Source organism: Callospermophilus lateralis, chromosome 7 (genome assembly GCF_048772815.1).
Source record: "Callospermophilus lateralis isolate mCalLat2 chromosome 7, mCalLat2.hap1, whole genome shotgun sequence".
In the NCBI taxonomy this organism is placed as follows: Eukaryota; Metazoa; Chordata; class Mammalia; order Rodentia; family Sciuridae; genus Callospermophilus; species Callospermophilus lateralis.
The window spans coordinates 123,973,384-123,993,047 of record NC_135311.1 but is presented as its reverse complement, the minus strand read 5'-3'; the positions used below and the strand labels follow the sequence as shown (position 1 = coordinate 123,993,047).

Here is a 19,664-nt window from a genome sequence, read left to right as displayed (position 1 = left end):
CTTTCTGTGGACCTGAAAGAGGTTCTGATGGCACAATTTTAATTTCTCCTATAAACAGATCCATCATATTAGGTTTGTTAACATATACATTATTTCATGACTGCCATTCTTGAGGGCCTTAAGAAATACTGCTGCATCATAAAAGCATAACAGAAGCTCCTCAATTTGCCCAAAGAATTATGGCATTTGGTGCCATGGTGAGCTGAGGAATAGACGCCATATCAGGGGTTGGGGTGGGTGGGCTCAGGGCCCAGCATGGGTCCACAGGCACTTTCCTAGAGCATCTTCATGTAGTGGAAAGTGAGAGTTTTTCAAGAATCATCCAAATGGATGAAGATACACATTACAATAAAGTTGATAATGGGGTTGGAGGTCATTTAGAAGACGCAGTAATATTTTGGACCCATATCATTAATAGAAATAATGCTGTTGTGACAATTGGTTGCTTACCATGTGAGGTTTGTCATAATACCAATTCAGTTTGGGGGAATCTTTTTTTTTAATATTTATTTTTAGTTGTTGGATACTATAACTAATTTATTTATTTTTATGTGGTGCTTAGAATCGAACCCAGGGCCTCGCCCATGGTAGGCAAGTGCTCTACTGCTGAGCCACAACCCCAGCCCCAGTTTTGGGGAATCTTGATCCAAAGATTTGTGATAGATTGTTTTCTGAAGATGAGAACTAAATATTATCAGCAATAAAAAGTCAGAAAATAGCCAGGCTCAATAACACACACCTGTAATTCCAGTGGTGCAGGAGGATCATGAGTTCAAAGCCAGCCTCAGCAAGAGCAAGGCACTTAGCAACTCAGTGAGACCCTGTCTCTAAATAAAATACAAAATAGGGTTGGGGATATGGCTTAGTGGTCGAGTGCCCCTGAATTCAATCCCTGGTACCAAAAATAGGGCAGAAAGTGTGTGTGTGTGTGTGTGTGTGTGTGTGTGTGTGTGTGTTTTCCTTAAGGAATATTTATTCTAGTTCTAAAATTTTATGTTTATTGAGACCATCATTGCTTATTCATAGTAATAATAGGGTCTGGTTTAATGAACTTACAAAATGATTAAAACATGTTTTTCTCCTAATGAACACAAAGGAAATTAGTTGCCAGAAAACAGGTAAGGTGCTGGGTGTGGTGTCATATACCTGTAATTCCAGTAACTCTGGAGGCTGAGGCAGGAAGATCACAAGTTTGAGGCCAGCCTTCACAATTTAGCAAGACTATGCAACTTAGCAGGACCTTGCCTCAAAATAAAACAAAGGACTAGGAATGTGGCTCAGTGGTTGGGTACCCCTGGGTTCAATCCCTGGCACCCCCCCAAAAAAGCAAAAACAACAACAACAAATTTAAATGGAAAGGGGGGAGGGAGCCAAAATATATGAAACACCTTTAGTCACCAGAGTCTTCTCTTAATTTAGTCCTGAAAACAACTCTATTAGCAAGTTTTCCATTTAACAGATGTGTAAACTAAGGCTTGTGTAAGTTAAGTCATAGAGTCACTTAATCAGTAAATAGGAAAACTGAATCTTTATGTAGTTAGATGTTACTCCAACACCTCTGCTTTCTTCCATTGGTAAGCCATGCTGTATTCTAGAAGTGGAAGTAAGACAGGGAACAGTTACAATATTTGGTATAGAATAGAGAGTTCTATACCAAATATTTGCATCTAGTGAGCTTGCCACAGAAAGAAATCTGTATCATTTGGCAAGAGTGGCACAACCATCCAATGATTCCAATAGCCCTGCCTTTGTCTGTTTCAGGATATTTCATATAAAGTAAAAATGCTTTCTGCTGCATATCTTTTTTTTTTTTTTTTTTTTTTTTTTTTAAAGAGAGAGAGGTAGAGAGAGGTAGAGAGAATTTTAATATTTATTTTTTACTTATCGGCGGGCACAACATCTTTGTTTTGTATGTGGTGCTGAGGATCGAACCCGGGCCGCACGCATTCCAGGCGAGCGCGCTACCGCTTGAGCCACATCCCCAGCCCCTCTGCTGCATATCTTAAGCCTAATGGTAGTGATTATATATGAGGTCTTTTGTGAACATTCATATGACAAATTTGTCTTCTTTGTCATTACTTGCAAAGCAGTAAATTCTTGAAAACCATTGTGAACATGCCAACTCCCACCAAAAAAAAAAAAAAAAAAAAGTGTTTCACAGTAACTCTGAGGTTATTTGGAATGAGCTCCACATTTCTTCTGTCCTCCATTACTGGCACTCTTCACCATAAATGCCATTTTCTTCTGTTTCTGACTAATCTCCTTGTAATGACTGAGGTTTTGCCTTGTATTATCTGGCTCCTCCTGAACTTGCCTCTCCTTTATTGATTTGCTTTTTCACTATAACAACTGTGGTAATTATTGCTTGTATTTACTGAGCATTTTCTAAGAACCAGGCACATTTCATACCTCTTTATGTATGTTTGTGTCCTTGAATCTTCACAACTGCTTTATACTAGAAACTATTGCTGTGCTCTTTGCATAAGTTAGAAAACTCAAGGCTCAAGGGCTGCTTATTGTAGCTCAGTAGTAGAAAGCATACATATGTGAGGCTCTGAGTTCAGTCCTCAGCAAATGAGAGGGGCGGGAGGGGGAGAGGGAGAAAGAGAAAAGAAAAACCGAGGCTCAGAAAGGTGAGGGAACTTTCCTAATGTTAACAGATATAAGTGATAGAAAAATTGGAATTAAAATTTTAGTCTGACTTCAAAGCTCATGTGCTTATATTGGTTCTGTGCTGATGGTAGAGCACCTCCTGGATTCCAATGCATTTTCCACCCTTTGCATGCCTGTTTACATAATGGGAACTTCTGTTGCTCATGGTCTGCTTTTAGGCTAATAAATATAAGTACCTGAGTTCCAAAGTGTTGGACAATCTTAGGTTGGATCACTCTTTCAGAGCGTTTTTTTTTCCTCCCATTTTAAGGATCATAATGTTTTTCTGACCACTATCAGTATGTATAATCCACGGTTTATAAAAAATAATAATAATAATAATCCACGGTTTATGGCTGAAAATTAGGGTTGTATTATATGTAGCTTTTTCATCCAGATCCAAGATCAAGGCACCTTGAAGATGATGTGATGGCCCTCTTCCTGACTTCCTGACAGCTATCTGTCTTTTTGTTTTATCCTCCATTTGAAGAAAAGAGCTGGAAATCTCTCTGTGAATTTTTCTATAACGCATTAATCCCATTCATGAGGACTCCACTACCATGACCTAATTATTTTCCAAAGATTCCACCTCTCTTTCACCATCATTTGGGAATTGGGATTTCAACATATGAATTTGGAGGTCTGAGAATTTAGGGGGAAAAAATCCAAAGTCAGTTTCTCCTACTCTACAGTATGTGGAGGAGGGGTGGCTCCCTGCCTGCCAAGCAGGCAATGAATGCTACAGCAACAACCAGGTAGGTGTCCTCTAATTCAATTCAGTTTTGACACTGTCTACCTGGAGATAGCTTCACATTTCATAAGTTAAGGGCTTAGTCCCCAAGACCATCCCCCTATTCAGGAGCCAGTCGCAGGCCCTACATTATTTTACCTGAACTTCTGATCAACCAGATATGAGTCAGAGTTCCTAAAATCACCCTCCTAGGGTATCATTATTTTCTTAGGGCAACCTACAGAGCTCAGGGAAAACATTTACAATTTTCTTATTTATTACAAAGGATATTACGAAGGATACCAGTAATACCAGAATGAAGAGATGGATAGGATAAAGTGTAGAGACAAGGGGTGCTGAGCCTCCATGCCTTTTCTGGGATACTCTCCAGGAACCTCCGTGTGTTCAGCTCTCAAAAGCTCCTTGGAATCTTGTCCTTTTGGGGTTCATTGAAGTTTCATTACATAGGCATGATTGATTAACTCACTTGTCATTGGTAGTCAACTCAACCTTCAGTCCCTCTCACCTCCTGGGAGGTTGGGGAAGTGGGACTGAAAGTCCTAACTCTCTAATCTAGCCTTAGTCTTTCTGATGACTAGCCCCCTTCCTGAAGCTCCCTAGGGCTGCCAGCCAGTCAGTCAGTTATTAGAATACACACACACACACACACATATATCACTACTACTTTGGAGATTGCAAGGAATTTAGGAAGTGTATTCCAGGAAAGGAAGATGAGCAAATATACATTTCATGGGGAAAGGGGGATAACATTCTGTTTGTACATAATGCAATGAAGTTACCAGAACAATCAGATGGTTTTAAAGTAAACATATACCTAATGGACTCCCATTAGCCTGCTACTTACTCATAATCACCTTTATGGGTTTTTTGGTGATTAAATTTATAAAAATGTTTTGTGTATTCTTGAGCAGGCTTGCTTTCTTCTATGGCTCTGAGCCTGGAGAGTTCTAACCAAATTCAAAATCAGGAAAAGGAGGTGTGGGCTTTGGGGCTTTGTAGATCAGGAGCTTGAATGTGGTTGGCAGTCTCCTCCCCTTCCGCACTTCGGCTCCGAGTGTGCACTCTGGAATGACAGGCATTCCTGTGTGAGGAGAGCCAGCATGAAGACATATTTGTAAGATCCACAAGTGCCCAGGCTGGAATACAGGGAACAGAAACTCCAGCAGATTAATTGACCTCATGCCACTTCCTGACTTTTGGCAGTGACACTGAGAAAAGGATTTCAGCTTGTCTCCTTTTGTGGATTTATCTTTTTAAAAGAAGTTTCCTTTTGTCCGGGACAGTTTGTTGTCGTGAGATACATCAAACAGTATAATCATGGGGCAAGCTGATGTCTCCAGACCGGTAAATCCAGATGCAGTTGGTGAGTAATAGAAGGCAAAAAAAACAGAAAATCTTGACAGAGGCAGACAGATTTACAGATGAAGTTCAGTATTTCATAGGAATTTGAACGCAAGAATTTTGATGTTCATAACTTTGGAGCATTTATAAGTTTGTGAAGAATGAATGTAAACAGTATTTTCATTCAGTTAAATTAATTTGCCACTCACAGTTTTGTTTTACTTGATCTCATTGGAGTTTTTTATATTATATTGCTAGAAAGTTACTTGTTAATTTCTTGCCTATATAGAAGATAAATGCTACCAGAACTCTTATTTAGAATTCAGAGGTATTTTATAAGTATTTTGTAATACACAGCCAATTGTTAATATGTGACAGAACCATTTTAAAAAATAGAGTTAATTTTTTAGACTTGATTATACATTTTCTAAGTAAGTCACAGGCTTTTGGGGGATAGCTAGAGACCAAGTTGATCACTACAGGTGTAGCTCAGAGTTTCAAAGCTGAAAAGGTTGTCTATTGTCACTACAAGTTCATTCTTCTAACTTTGTAGGGGTTTATGTATAAGATGATGATCATAAACTGAGGGAAAAGTTTTAAATGAATATTCACTAAGGAATTGCTAAATATAAGGAAGGCAAGAGAAAGCCTAAAAATTGTTTCTGGACACTATACTATTCAAGAAAAAGATTTAGATCTTCATTTTGATTTATGAAGCATCAGAAAACATTTTCAGTCCTATGATGCTTTTTTTTCCCTCTGAGAAATGTATTTTGTAAGTAAAGGGAAATATAAAAGTGTAAGAACACAGGTAACATTCTATCATAATTTGATGTGATATTTAGTTCCTAAATTAGATAATATCTTGTGAACTTCCCAATTAAATATCTATAAAACTATTTTTCATGTGCTACTCAAACTAAGACACATGGATCACAAAGTAAGTTATTCAGCAAGAGATTTTTGATACTAAGGTCAGGATTTTATTCACTTTACTTTGATCACCAGAACTGGGTCTTTATCAATTCAATAGCTCACTTTAGAAAAAGATATAGAGAAAAATGTAAAAACCCTCTGGGACCACTGCCCAATTTAAGAAATGAAATTAAAAACATAGAGATGAGGGACTGGGGTTGTGGCTCAGTATTGTGTCCATCTACAACTAAAAGAAATATTTCAAAAAGCAAAAACAATATAGTCTCCTCTGTTTGATAAATAATTTTGTAAATAACTTGCTTTTGAACCATTAAATTCTTGGGTGGTTTCTACTCCAAAGAATAGTTGTAAGTACTCTAATAATGTTAGACACTTATCTATGAGACAAAAGTGAAAAAACTTTTACAATCAGATACATGAAAAATTGTGCTCTATATGTGTAATATGATTTGAATTGCATTCTGCTGTCATATATAACCAATTACAATAAATGAAATAAAAAGTGAAAGAGCTTTGAAAAACCCTAAATTGTTAAACAGATACAACTTAGTGATAAGGACCCCCCCATCTAATCTTAATATGCTATATGAAAGATTTCATGAGTAGATTAAAGATCAAATTGATCAATTTTTTTTGCCTACCAACAGCCCTGATAAAAAGATCTCTAAGGAAGAAATAAAATCACTTAGGAACCCAACTATGATTTTTGTATTCTCTCTGGATTTAATTTTTTGATTGTTTCCTATATCTAAATAATTAGTAGGTGTCAATAAACAATTTTAATGCACTGACTCTATTATAATATTATTTGCAGTTTGTGGTGTATTCTATTTTTTTTTTTTTTTTTGTAGTTATAGATGGACAGCATGACTTTTTTATTTGTTTATTTTTATGCAGTGCCTCATGCAAGCTCTCTGCCACTGAGCTACAGCCCCAGCCCCATGTTGTATTCTATTTTAAGCAGATCAGGACTAGTTTATGAAGGTTTAACATTGACAATGTTGAAAGCTATACAAGCACAGTAGTTTCTTAATGAAATTTTAAAAGTAATTTTTAAAGGTCAACTTTTTAGAAGGTCATACCAGGTTTTTTGAAATGATAAACAAAATAAATTAAAACTTAATTTTTTTGTTTGATGTTCTGGGTCTATAATAGAGTACTTAGTCTTGAGCTTTGAAGTTAATGGTACTAGGTTGGGCAAGCAATACAAATACATGAATTTGAATATATTAAATTGTTTTCTGGTACTGAGGATTGAATTCAGGGTTACCACTGACCTGCATTTCCAACTCTTAGAATGGGGTCTTGCTAAGTTGCCCAGAGTAGCCTCAAACATGTAATCCTCCTGCCTCAGACTCCGAGTAGCTGGGATTACAGTGTACACACCCATCTTGAATGAGTTTCTATTTATTTTCAAGTCACTATAAATTATATAAAGGATTTTGTACAGATGTAATTCATGTCTGTGCTCCCAAGAAGTTTGCTTGTGGGCTAGAGATGAAGCTTAGTGATAGGGTGTTTGTCTAGCATATGTGAAGCCTTGGGTTTAAATCCCCAGTGCCATACACAAAAAAAGAAGTTTGTGTTTTAGTTGAAAAATTTATAATATAAAAAGAAATCTGGGGTGGGGTTGTGGCTCAGCCATAGAGCGCTCGCCTAGGACGAGTGAGGTGCTGGCTTTGATCCTTAGCACCACATTAAAATAAATAAATAAAATAAAGGTATTGTGTCCAACTATGACTAAAAAGAAAAAAAAAATCTGAAAGAGTGGTACGTTCTAAAAGATTTATTAAAGCATTCTCCTTTTTTAAGTTAGTGAATTTCCTTGGCTTATGATGAAAGCCTAGAGCTGTTAATGAAGAAGAATCTATTTTCAAACAAATAACCTTTTCCTGAGGACTTAACTGCAAATTTAAGAGATATTATATTAGTAGCCATTCAGAACGTTTTTACTTTAAAATCTTTAAACAACTGATAGAATAATTGAGCATTTGAATAGAAAGTAGGAATTTATGCTGTGGTGTTCATTCAAAGAGATGAGCAATTAAACTCAGGAGTTCATAGAGAAAAAAAAAAATATTCTTACAGGTAGCACACTCCTGTAATCATAGCAGCTCCTGAGGCAGAAGGTTCACAGTTTGAGGCCAGCCTGGGCAACTTAGTGAGACCCTGTCTCAAATATGAAAAAAAAAGGTGGGGGGGCCTGGGGATGTGGCTTAGTGTGGCCCTGGGTTCAATCCCTGGTACCTTAATTAATTAATAAATTAAGGGCTGGGGTTGTGGCTTAGTGGTAGAGCGCTCGTCTAGCACGTACGAGGCCCTGGGTTCAATCCTCAGCACCACATATAAATAAATAAAATAAAGGTATTGTGTCCAACTGCTACTAAAAAAAATAAATACTTTTTAAAAATTAATTAAAAGTAGGCTGGGGGTATAGTTCAGTGGTAGGTCTCCCCTGGGTTCAATCCTCAGTACCACAGAAAAAGAAAGAGAAGAGAAAGGAAGGAGATGTGCTGCTGTTGAATTTGGAATACCAACCAAAATTTATAGCCCCTCTGTCTGCCCAGTAGATTTTCTGTGTATCCTGTCATCATGGCCATGTGTTTCTTTTTTCTACTTGCAGGTAAACTCTGGCAATTTTAAGGGTGTTCCACCCCACACCTCATAAGAGAACAGCTAATACTTTGGCCCTTTATTGTAAAGACTATCCTCTGCCTGTAATTTTTATCAAAAAAGTATGCACATCAAGTTGCCTAGATTAAAGCAGATCACATGATCACATTTTTAAAAAAATTCTGTGGTGCTGGGCATTGACCCAGAGCCTCAAGCATGCCAGGCAAGTGCTTCACCACTGAGCTGTACCCCTACCCAGCATCACTTCTTGATGCAGTCATGGTAGCAAGCTTTATTTTTCCAGAGGTGGAATCTCAGAACTAATCATACTTACAAATACAGAGAGAGTCCTTTTCCCTGTCTTCTCTTGAATGCTTTGCCCTCTTTGTAATCTGCAAGGGTAAGAGCTATGCAAGATTTCCAGGAGAATTATGGGCCTCCTCTAGATAAACCCTTCTTTGTTCATTAGTGACAGATTTAGGTTCTGCAATTTCACTGCAGTGTTTTGAAGCAATTCTGTAAATCCAGTAATAATCCTTTTAGCAAAAATGATTAAGTACAGTAGTGTTAAGTACCATAAATTAATGTTCTCCGCTCACAAAGTTCTGAAACTCTGAAAATGCTTTTTATAGCAAGATCTATTTCTAGGTAGGTGGCATAAGGTATATTAAACAGATAAAAATCCTTAGATTATAAAGATATTTGGCTCTTTTTGCAGGGCGGGGGGCGGGCACAGTACCCGGGATTGAACTCAGGGGCTCTTGACCACTGAGCCACATCCCCAGCCTTATTTTGTATTTTATTTAGAGACAGGATCTCACTGAGTTGCTTAGCACCTCCCTTTTGCTGAGCCTGGCTTTGAACTCACTATCCTCCTGCCTCTGCCTCCCAAGCTGCTGTGATTATAGGCATGTGCCATTGTGCCTAGTGTATTTGGCACTTCTTGATACTAAGGTATGTATATTGTTGAACAGAACTATATATTTAAAAATTCTGGACTGATAACATTTTTATGGAGAAAATGAGAGAACTTTGTTTACTTTAAGTCTAAACATCTTATTAAATGAGAGTTGGAGATTTACTTCAGTTGTCGATCACCTGCTTTGCACATATGAGGCCCTGGATTTCATCCCTAGCACCACACACACACAAAAAAAAAATTACATTCTGTTTCACATTGAAGGGAATAAATAAAGGGAGGTGGGATTTGATCAGTGTATCCTATAAAAACACCTGGCAATATATCACACTGAACCCTTTTAATATGTATACCCTAGTATATGTTAATCAAAATTAAAAGTAATTAAAAAATGGAATCTGATAAGGTACCTAAATAGATGTAGAATTCGTCCAGATCCAATAATTTGTCATTTTATTACCAAATCTAGTGAAAACTTAAGTTTTCTGTGGACTTCAGTTGCCTGGGCCAAACCTGGCTGATTTGATTCTTAATCAAACTTAAGAATTGATTGTACCCAAGCACAGTGGCACATACCTGTAATAGTAGTGATTTGGGAGGCTAAGGCAGGAAGATTATAATTTCGATTCCAGCCTGGGCAATTAAGTAGACCATGTCTCAAAAAATTAAAAGGACAGGGGCTGGGGTTGTGGCTCAGCAGTAGAATGCTCGCCTAACACACTCAAGGCGTTGGGTTCAATCCTCAGCACCACATAAAAATAAATAAGTAAAATAAAGGTATTGAATCCAACTACAATTGAAAAAAAATATTTTTAAAAAATTAAAAGGACAGCTGGACACAGTGCTCTCACCTGTAATCCCAGCCATTCAGGATGTTGAGGCAGGAGGATCACAAGTTCAAAGCCAGCCTCAGCAACGGCAAGACCCTAAGCAACTCAGTGAGACCCTATTTCTAAATAAAATACAAAATAGGGCTGGGGATGTAGCTCAGTGGTAGAGCTACAGCAGGAAAGAGCGGGGGAAGAGAGGAAGGAAAGAAGGAAACTAAGTAGTTTAAATATCGGGGCCTGGTTTCAGATACTACTACTACTGAAACTCCCAGTATAATTTGGGTAAATATTTTCCTCTCCTAACCTTTGCTCCCTCCAAGATTCCCGACTGTGTAACATGCTTTCCTAGTGGCCTACAGTTACAGGACTCAAAAGAAAATTTGTTTTCTTTGGAACACACAATCATAAAACTATAACTAACATTGTGTACTCTATTTTCTGGGACAAAAGGAAAAAAACACCTTTTTTTGTTGCTTGTAGAAAGAATCGCCATAAGGCGATTTAAAATCCCATAACTTGTTTGAGTAAACAAGTAAGATATGTAAGTGTGACTCCAAACCTGTATTTCTTTTGTCCTATTGGAAATGGGAGGAAAGCGGTCATAAAATCGAGAACTTCACCATTCTTGGCCCATTATTTACATAAATAGAACAAATTTTATCATTGCAAAAATACAGTGGTAATTTTACGGTACCCGAGTAGACTTTTGTTGTGTAATGTGTTCATCTATAAGTTTTTTTCTTTAGTTTTCTTTTTTTTAGTTGTCCATGGACCTTTATAGCAGTTTTAATATATCTAACAATGCTACAGAGACTAACATCTTAATCAGATCTAATCAGCCATTGATTGTTTGGATTATAGACTAGCAATCTACTGTCTTTTATATATGTCAGTATTCCAAATACCAAAGTAATCTGATACCCTTGGCTGATTTAACTCCCTTAATAGTTCATACTTTTAGAATTTTGTATGGGAAATAATTTTTTTATTAGTTATTTTGAGATAGAGTTTTGCTCAATTGCCCAATCTACTTTGAGTTTGGGATCCTCCTGCCTCAGCCTCCTGCGTAGCTAGTATCACAGGCATGTGCCACTGTACCCAGTTGTTTCTGTTAATGTTTTGATTTTAGTTTCTCCTGGTTTTCTTTTTAGCATATTTTATCATAGTTTAGATTATATATATATATATATATATATATATATATATATATATATGAAACATATAAATTTATATTTACTTCATTTTTACCCTAGGATTATTAAATACCGCAGAAACATAGTTTTTGGTTTTAGCTACCTGCCTCCCCAACTTTTTTTTTTTTTTTTTTTTTTTTTGATACCAGAGTTGAACCCAGGAGTGCTTAACAACTAAGCCACATCCCTAGCCCTTTTTATATTTTATTTTGAGACAGGGTCTTGCTTAGTTGATTAGGGCCTAACTAAGTTGCTGAAGCTGGCTTTGAACTCAAGATCCTCCTACCTTAGCCTCCCAACCATATATTTCCACATTATCATTTAATTCTTGAAGATCCCACCCTTCATATATAAGACATTTGGTGAAATCAAGTTCTTGTGATTCCCCTCTGGTGTTATCATAATGGATTTGGGAAAGGATAAGCAGATAATTTACCCTTTTCACTAGGAATAATTATAATCAACATCTTCTTTTATAAGCTTTTCTTATATATCTTTCATCCTTTACGAATTAAGATTTATTTCTTTCAGCAAATATCTAAGCAAAGAGTGGGTGACATTTTATTTTAAACAGTTATAAGTATTGATCTAGAAAAGCTAAAAGTTGTGTTTCCAGAGCCACTCCTAAAGTAGACTCCACAAGAAATGTTTACTAGTTTGACTTTGGAGTACTATCTCTCTCCCACCTGCCTTATCAGTAGCATGATGAAATGAAGAATCTGTCTCAACTTGAAGCAAGATCTGAAGAAATATTGTGCATAGCAATTAGTGAAGAAAGATTCTAAATACAGAATATAATTTATAAATAACAAAAAGAATCAGTTATCTGATGTAAAAGTAATATACAACAACAATCTAAATCATTGCTACATATAATTTAAGTCCAAATTTAATTCCTCCCAAAGGAAGTGAACTCAGAATTTATAAAATACCTTATGAAATTTGAAGTAGTTATAACTGGATGACAAATTAGTTTTAAAAAGGACTAGTAGTAAGAAAACACTGGAATATGAAATTGTTTCTTTTGTGGGGGTTGTATTGAACCTAGGGGCCCTTAACCCTAAGCCACATCCTCAGCCCTTTTTATTTTCTTTCTTTCTTTTTTTTAGTTGTCAGTGGACCTTTATTTTCTTTTATTTATATGTGGTGCTGAGAATGGACCCAGTGCCTTGCATGTGGTAGGCAAGTACTCTACCACTGAGCTAAGACCCCAGACCCGGGCTGGGGATGTGGCTCAAGCGGTAGCACGCTCGCCTGGCATGTGTGTGGCCCGGGTTCGATCCTCAGCACCACATACAAACAAAGATGTTGTGTCCGCCGAAAACTAAAAAATAAATATTAAAATTCTCTCTTCTCTCTCTCTCTTAAAAAAAAAAAAAAAAAAGACCCCAGCCCCTTAATTTTCTGTTTTGAGATAAGAACTCACTAAGTTGCTTAGGGCTAAATTGCTGAAACAAATTGCTGAAACTGATTTCGAACTCACAGTCCTCCTGCCTTGACTCCCAAATTGCTGGGATTATAGGTATGCACCACCACACCTGGTCAAGCCAAATTCTAATTCTGTGATTTTTAATCTATTTATTTATTTTGGTACTGGGGATTGAACCCAGGGGTGAGTAACATCCCCAACTCTTTTTATTTTGTATTTTGAAGTAGAACCTTGCTAAATTGCTGATACTGGCCACTAACTTAACCTCCTACCCCAGCCTTCTGAGTCACTGGTATTAGAGGTGGTACCACACTGCCAGCTATCTATCTATTTATGTCGTGCTGGGGATCAAATCCAGGACCATTTACATGTTTGGGAAGCCTTGTACCACTGACTACATGACCATATAATGGACTCAACACTTCTGTTATCAAAGTAGACAAAAAAACTAAAGGCAAAATGTTTCTAGAACAATAGAACGGATTTTGTATTGATAAAAAAGGCTCTGTTCAGCAGGAAAACATAGTAAATCTTAATCTGTATACACCTAATATCAGCTTTAAAGTATAGAAGTACTAGGCCTGGTGGCATATGTCTGTAATCCCAGCCACTTAAGAGGCTGAGACAGGAGGATCACAAATTCAAGGTCAGTCTTGGCAATTTAATGAGACCCTGTCTCATAAAACATTAAAAAGAGGAGGTGGGCACAGTGGCACATGCCTGTAATCCCAGCGACTCGGGAGGCTGAGACAGGAGGATCTGGAGTTCAAAGCCAGCCTAATCAATGTAGTGAGGCACTAAGCAACTCAGTGAGACTCTAAATAAAATACAAAATAGGACTGGGGATATGGCTCAATGGTCAAGTGCCCCTGAGTTTAAGTCCTCAATACAAAAAAAAAAAAAATAAATTAAACTGGGGCTTGGGGACATAGCTCAGTGGTAAAACACCTGCTTAGCATGCATGAGGCCGTGGGTTCAGTGGGTTCAGTTCCCATCACCGCATTAAAAAAGAAAAGATGAAACAATAACAATAAAATTATTTTTTTTAAAAATTTAAAATAACAATAAAATTATTTTTTAAAAATTTTCAGAGGTAGAGAGCACTTACCTAGAATGTGTGAGGCACTGGGGTCAATTCCCAGTCTCACTCACACTCTCTCTCTCTCTCTCTCTCTCTCTCTCTCTCTCACACACACACACACACACACACACACACACACACACACGGAAGGGAGGGAGGGAGGGAGGGAGGGAAATCTACTTTCATAGTAAGAAATGTTAGCATAGTAAGAAAGAAAATAACAAGGGCTGAGGATGTGGCTTAGGGTTAAGGGCCCCTAGGTTCAATACACCCCCACAAAAGAAACAATTTCATATCCCAGTAACTGATAGAACCAAGAAGACAGCAAATCAGAAAGAATAGTGATGATTTGTCTGATACAATTAATTCACTTGAACTAATTGGTATATTTAGAACACTACACCCAACAACTGTACAATACACTTCTTTATAAGTACACATGGAACATAATATAAATCTGGAAAAATAATTTTTTTTTCATTTGAACTATCTTGAGACTAGAAACACCAGAAAGACCTCACAAATTCCTCTGTAGGGGGCTGGGGATGTGGCTCAAGCGGTAGCGCGCTCGCCTGGCATGCATGCGGCCCGGGTTCGATCCTCAGCACCACATACAAACAAAGATGTTGTGTCTGCCAATAACTAAAAAATAAATATTAAAATTCTCTCTCTCTCTCTCATACTCTCTCTTTAAAAAAAAAATTCCTCTGTAGGAATACTTTGCTGAGTAGGAAACACTATAGTATTTCATAATTTTCCCATTTGTTTTTCTTCAACAAAGAAGCATGATGTCTCCTTTTGTATCTTTTAACATGTATGAGATTGCCTAATAATAATCTAGGATTGGATTAACAAACCTGGTTTACCATAAGAATCACTTGGAGATACCATGTTCGGTGGTATACTCCTATAATCCCTGTGATTCAGGAAGCAAGGGAATCACAAGTTCAAGGCCACCCCTGCAACTTAGCAAAGCCTTTAACAATTTTTGAACCTGCCTCCAAAATATATATGTAGGGGGGGTGGGGGATGCAAGAGCCTGCGGGAGCTAGTTGCAGTGGCACATGCCTGTCTGTAATCCCAGTAACTTGGGAGGTTGAGGCAGGAGTATCACAAGTTCAGTAATTTAGCAAGGCCTTAAGCAATTTATCAAGACCCTGGTTCAGAATAAAAAAAAAAAAAAAAAGGGCTGGGGATGGAGCTCAGTGGCAGAATACCTCTAGGTTCAATCCCCAATACCTAAAAATTTTTTTTAAAAAAAATCACCTGTAAGATTCCCTCACCTGCTTATATTGGAGATGAGACCCAGAACCTGGTGTATACTAGGAAAGTGCTCTGCCATTAAACTATGTCCCTAGCCCCTGGTGAGATTTTTAAAAACAGATTCCTAGGTCCTAACTCCTGTGTTGACAAGGTAGTTGGGCTGATTCCAAGTATTTGGATAGATTTGGGAGTCACTGAAACAATTTTCTGTTTGTTGTGGAGAGAGTATGGAGGGAGGAAGAATATAAAAATATGAATAGAATGAGTTGGGGATAATAACTGTGGAAAGACTAGGTGTGGCTGAACCCCACTGCATGAGACAAGAGTTTTATAAACATGAAAAATAAGCACATTTGTATACAAAAGCAAAGAAAAAACTGTTCTGGGTTTTTGTTTGTTTGTTTGTTTGTATTCAGCAATGTGTTCAGTGACTTCCTTTTTATATAAAGAGGTGAGCTATTGTGGCCTGGCGACATGGTACAGGCCTATAATAATCCCAGCAGCTCGGGATGCTGACACAGGAGGATCTCAAGTTCAGAGCCAGCCTCAGCAAAAGCGAGGCTCTAAGCAACTCAGTGAGACCCTGTCTCTAAATAAAATACAAAATAGAGGTGGGGATGTGGCTCAGTGGTTGAGTGCCCCTGAGTTCAGTAACCAGAGGGGGGAAAAAAAAGGGAGAGCTATTCTTAATGATAGATGTGACTAAACTCGTCCACGGATACATTGGACATTTGCTTTTTCTTTTGTTTATTTATTGTGGTACTAAGAATTGAACACAGGGCTGGGGATACAGCTTAGTTGGTAGAGTGCTTGCCTTGCATGTACAAGGCCCTGGGTTCAACCCCCAGCACCACCAAAAAAAAAGAAAGAAAAGAAACACAGGTGCTCTACTACTGAGCAACATCTCCCAGCTCTTTCTTTTTTTTTTTTTTTTTTTTTTTTTTTTGGTACTGGGGATTTTTTAGCTCAGAGGTGCCACATACCTAGCTCTATTTTGTACTTTTATATTTTACTTAGAGACAGGGTCTCGCTGAGTTGCTCAGTGCCTAGCTTTTGCTGAGGCTGGATTTGAACTCATGATCCTCCTGCCTCAGCCTCCCTAGCTGCTGGGATTACAGGCATGTGTCACCATGCCTGGCTAATTTTTGTTTACTAAAATGGGATCTAGCTAAATTGTCAAGGCTGGCTCAAACTTGAAATTCCTGTACCTTAACCTCCCGAATCACCGGAATTATGGGCAATGTGCCACTGTGCCTGACTGACTCTACAATGGCCTTTTTTTAATACAAACTAAATTTGTTTCCAGTTCACGTGCTGAAAGACATAAATAGATTTAAAAGGATTTCATGATTTCATTCTGCATTTTTGTTTATGGCACTGGGGATCAAGCCAAGAGTTATGCCTGCTAGGCTGGCATTCCTCCACTGAGCCACATCCCCAGCCCTTTTTCTCATTTTAAATTTATGAGAAAAATATGACACAAAAATATATTGTTCTCTGGGCACAGTGGTGCACACCTGTAATCGTAGCAACTTGGGTGACTGAGGCCAGAGGATCAAAGCCATCCTCAGCTACTTGGTGAAACTTCATCAAAATTAAAAATAAAAAGGGAGAGGAATATAGTAGTAAAGCACTCTTTGATTCAATCCCAGTACTTAAAAAAAAATTATGAATGTCTTGAAATGTCTTCAGTTCTCATTGACATTTCACTTTTGACAAAATACTGTCTTAATTAAAATACCAACTTTTTTTTGGTGGAGGGGTACTGGGGATTGAACTCAGGGGCATTTGGTCACTGAGCCACATCCCCAGCTCTATTTTGTATTTTATTTAGAGACAGGGTCTCACTGAATTGCTTAGTACCTTACTTTTGCTGAGGCTAGCTTTGAACATGTGATCCTCCTGTCTCAGCCTCCCCAGCCACTTGGATTACAGGCATGGGCCATCATATCTGACTAAAATACCAACTCTCAAAAGCAATACCAAGTGTTCACCCTACTTCCACTCTTGGGGTCTATTCCAAGGTACCACTGAGGGGAAATATCAGAAATTCTCCTAATATCTCTGGGGATGGAACTCAGCTCACTCTACCTTTTTAAAATATGGTCCAGGGGCTGGAGATGTGGCTCAAGGAGTAGCGCGCTTGCCTGGCATGCGTGCGGCCCAGGTTCAATCCTCAGCACCACATACAAACAAAGATGTTGTGTCCTCCGAAAACTAAAACAATAAATAAAAAATTCTTTCTCTCTCTCAAAATTCTCTCTCTTTAAAAAAAAAAAAATATATATGGTCCAGTGTTACCATCAGATTCTAGTACATTTTGTGTAAAAAATTAATGCAATTAAGACCTGTGTTGCCCTTGAATAAATCATGCATCTAGGAAGAAAAGAGTTACTGTCCTGTGTCATGTCCTTCTGTTGCACTTTAGTAATCAGAATCTGGAAGTCTTAAATGTGGATGTGTAACCGATGTGATTCTGCAATCTTTGTAATGTTTTGAATAACCAATAAAAAAATAAAATAAAATAAAATAAAATAAAAAAAAAAGAATCTGGAAGTCTTCTGACAGCACACTAATGCATGAGCAGTCATCACTGCAGTTACCGATAATTATAATTGTGTAAATCTGACCTTTATCATTTTCCCTAGACTTCTATTTATCAACTGAAAAAGGATAAAATTTGGCAACTATTTCTAAAAAAGCATTAATACTTATCTGTTGTATATTTCCTCTTACGAAAAAAAATCTTCATTGTTAAAAGAAGATAATTTTTATAGTATATGTGTTACACCCCACCTTCCCTAAAAGGTGTTATTTCCCCTCACTATATAGGAAATACATCATGTGTTTCTTGATGCATTTTTATAAAATAGTTCCACTTTGATTCCAGGACCCTTATTCCACATGATTTTTTTCCCCCTCTAGAATTCTCCAGAGAAACTTGGGACAGTAGGTGGAGTGCAAAGTTGTATTGTGTTGCCTTCCTGATTTTTTTGTTGCCTTCCTGCTTTAAAAAAAAAAAAAGTTCTTGGCCCTGCCTTGGCTGCTTCTTTTTCTACCATAAAGCTAACTATTTCTAAATCCTGCATGCTTTATTTTAAGAGGGACTCACGGCCTTTCATTTTGATCCTGCACATATATCTTCATAAAGCATTTCATGTTAGCTCCTTAACAACAGGACAGTCCCTAAAGTGATACCTTGATAGGCAGACTGGAATCTCACTCTACTCTTTGAAAAATTTCCTTCCATTTTAAAACACCCTTTCTAGTATACCCTTCTCTCATTCGAAGCACCTTCCAATTCTCCAAAACTACCTTGAGTCTTTTGTAAAGGAAAAAAGCCTGCTAAACATACACAAGTAAGGTGTTAACACTTGATGGGTTACCTTATACACTAAAAAGGGCATAGAGAGGACAGTGTTTAACAAAATAATTACTCACTAACCAAGGAGTTTCCTGCTCGGTGACACGATGTGTCATACATACTGGGAAGACATCCACATTTTGAAAGATTTTGACCTGGTTCTGATTATTTTGCTGAATTTTTACCCTAAGATGATGTCAGCTTGGTTTGATTCCTTTAGTAATTTATCTTATATGTATTTTGATGTTTGGTGTCCATGTGACATCAGGAATCTGACTGCATGATTGTTTATTTTTGCTCCAATCCTTTCCAGTTACCACAGGAAGAGAGGGAAGGAACATTTTAGAGAGATGCTGAAATAATCAATTGGCTATTCTCTTCCTTCTCTCTCTCTTCTTCATGTAACAGAAGAAGCAGGCCAGCCCACTGCAGACCCAGGCATGGTCATGGACAGTGTGGAAGCTGGAGACACAACACCTCCCACCAAAAGAAAAAGCAAGTTCTCTGGCTTCGGCAAAATCTTCAAGCCCTGGAAATGGAGGAAAAAAAAAAGCAGTGATAAATTTAAAGAGACATCAGAAGGTAAGATATTAAGATTTATGTTCTGAGTTAAAGAGTTCCCTATTTTACAAGTACCCAACTTTTTTATCTCTTCCCAAGGTCCTGTAGTGCCCTAATTGAAAGCAAGAGTTAAATCTTTTAGAATTTAAACAGCTCATGGCCATTCACTAAGCCTTATATTCTGTAGCTTTATTTCCAGGTTTATATTTTGATGGGATTAGAATCTATTGAGTGGTAATAGAGTTCCTGCACTGTAGCAGATCTAAGGTGCTACTGCTTTTTTACTTTGCCTACTTCCCTTCAACACAAAGTGCATCCATAAATGCCTTACTATTATAATTCATTTAAGCTACAATTATGTAAGAGTACTTCCTTTTGGAAATGATACTTTCCCGGTAAGACAGGATGTGAAAGAATATAGTTTCATTGTTGGATTTGGTTTGGTTTGGTTTTTGGCAGTGCTAGGGATTGAACCCTGGGCCTGGCACATGCTAGGCAAGTGCTCTACCACTGAGTTACACACCCCCAGCCCCAGAAATAAGTTTTAAAAACTGAAGTTAGTTTCCCTGTGCTTTTCTTTCTTAAAAATAGAAGAAATTTAGCCAGGTGCATCATCAGTAGCATATACCTGTAATCCAAGCTACTCAAAAAGCTGAGGCAAAGGGTTTATAAATTCAAGACCAGCCTCAGCAACTTAGCAAGATCCTGAGTATAAAAATTAAAAAGCCTGG

At 37.6% G+C, this 19,664-nt stretch overlaps 1 protein-coding gene and 1 long non-coding RNA gene across 9 annotated transcripts in view; one reads left to right on the top strand and one right to left on the bottom strand.

Annotated features, from left to right (window-relative positions):
• Window positions 1–19,664, top strand: part of Phactr4 (phosphatase and actin regulator 4) — a 95,071-nt gene that overhangs the window by 46,931 nt on the left and 28,476 nt on the right. For 5 of the 7 annotated variants that reach the window (XM_076860938.1, XM_076860942.1, XM_076860934.1 and 2 more), the window contains exon 3: window positions 18,781–18,954. In XM_076860938.1, coding sequence (XP_076717053.1) covers window positions 18,781–18,954 — 174 coding nt within the window. Of the gene's footprint in view, window positions 1–4,494; window positions 4,767–18,780; window positions 18,955–19,664 lie in introns of those variants that run through there. The other 2 variants (XM_076860937.1, XM_076860936.1) reach the window with 2 other exon arrangements.
• Window positions 18,644–19,664, bottom strand: part of LOC143403166 (uncharacterized) — a 34,920-nt gene continuing 33,899 nt past the window's right edge. For both annotated transcript variants that reach the window (XR_013091844.1, XR_013091843.1), the window contains one exon: window positions 18,644–18,901. This is a non-coding gene — a long non-coding RNA (uncharacterized LOC143403166). The remainder of the gene's footprint in view (window positions 18,902–19,664) is intronic.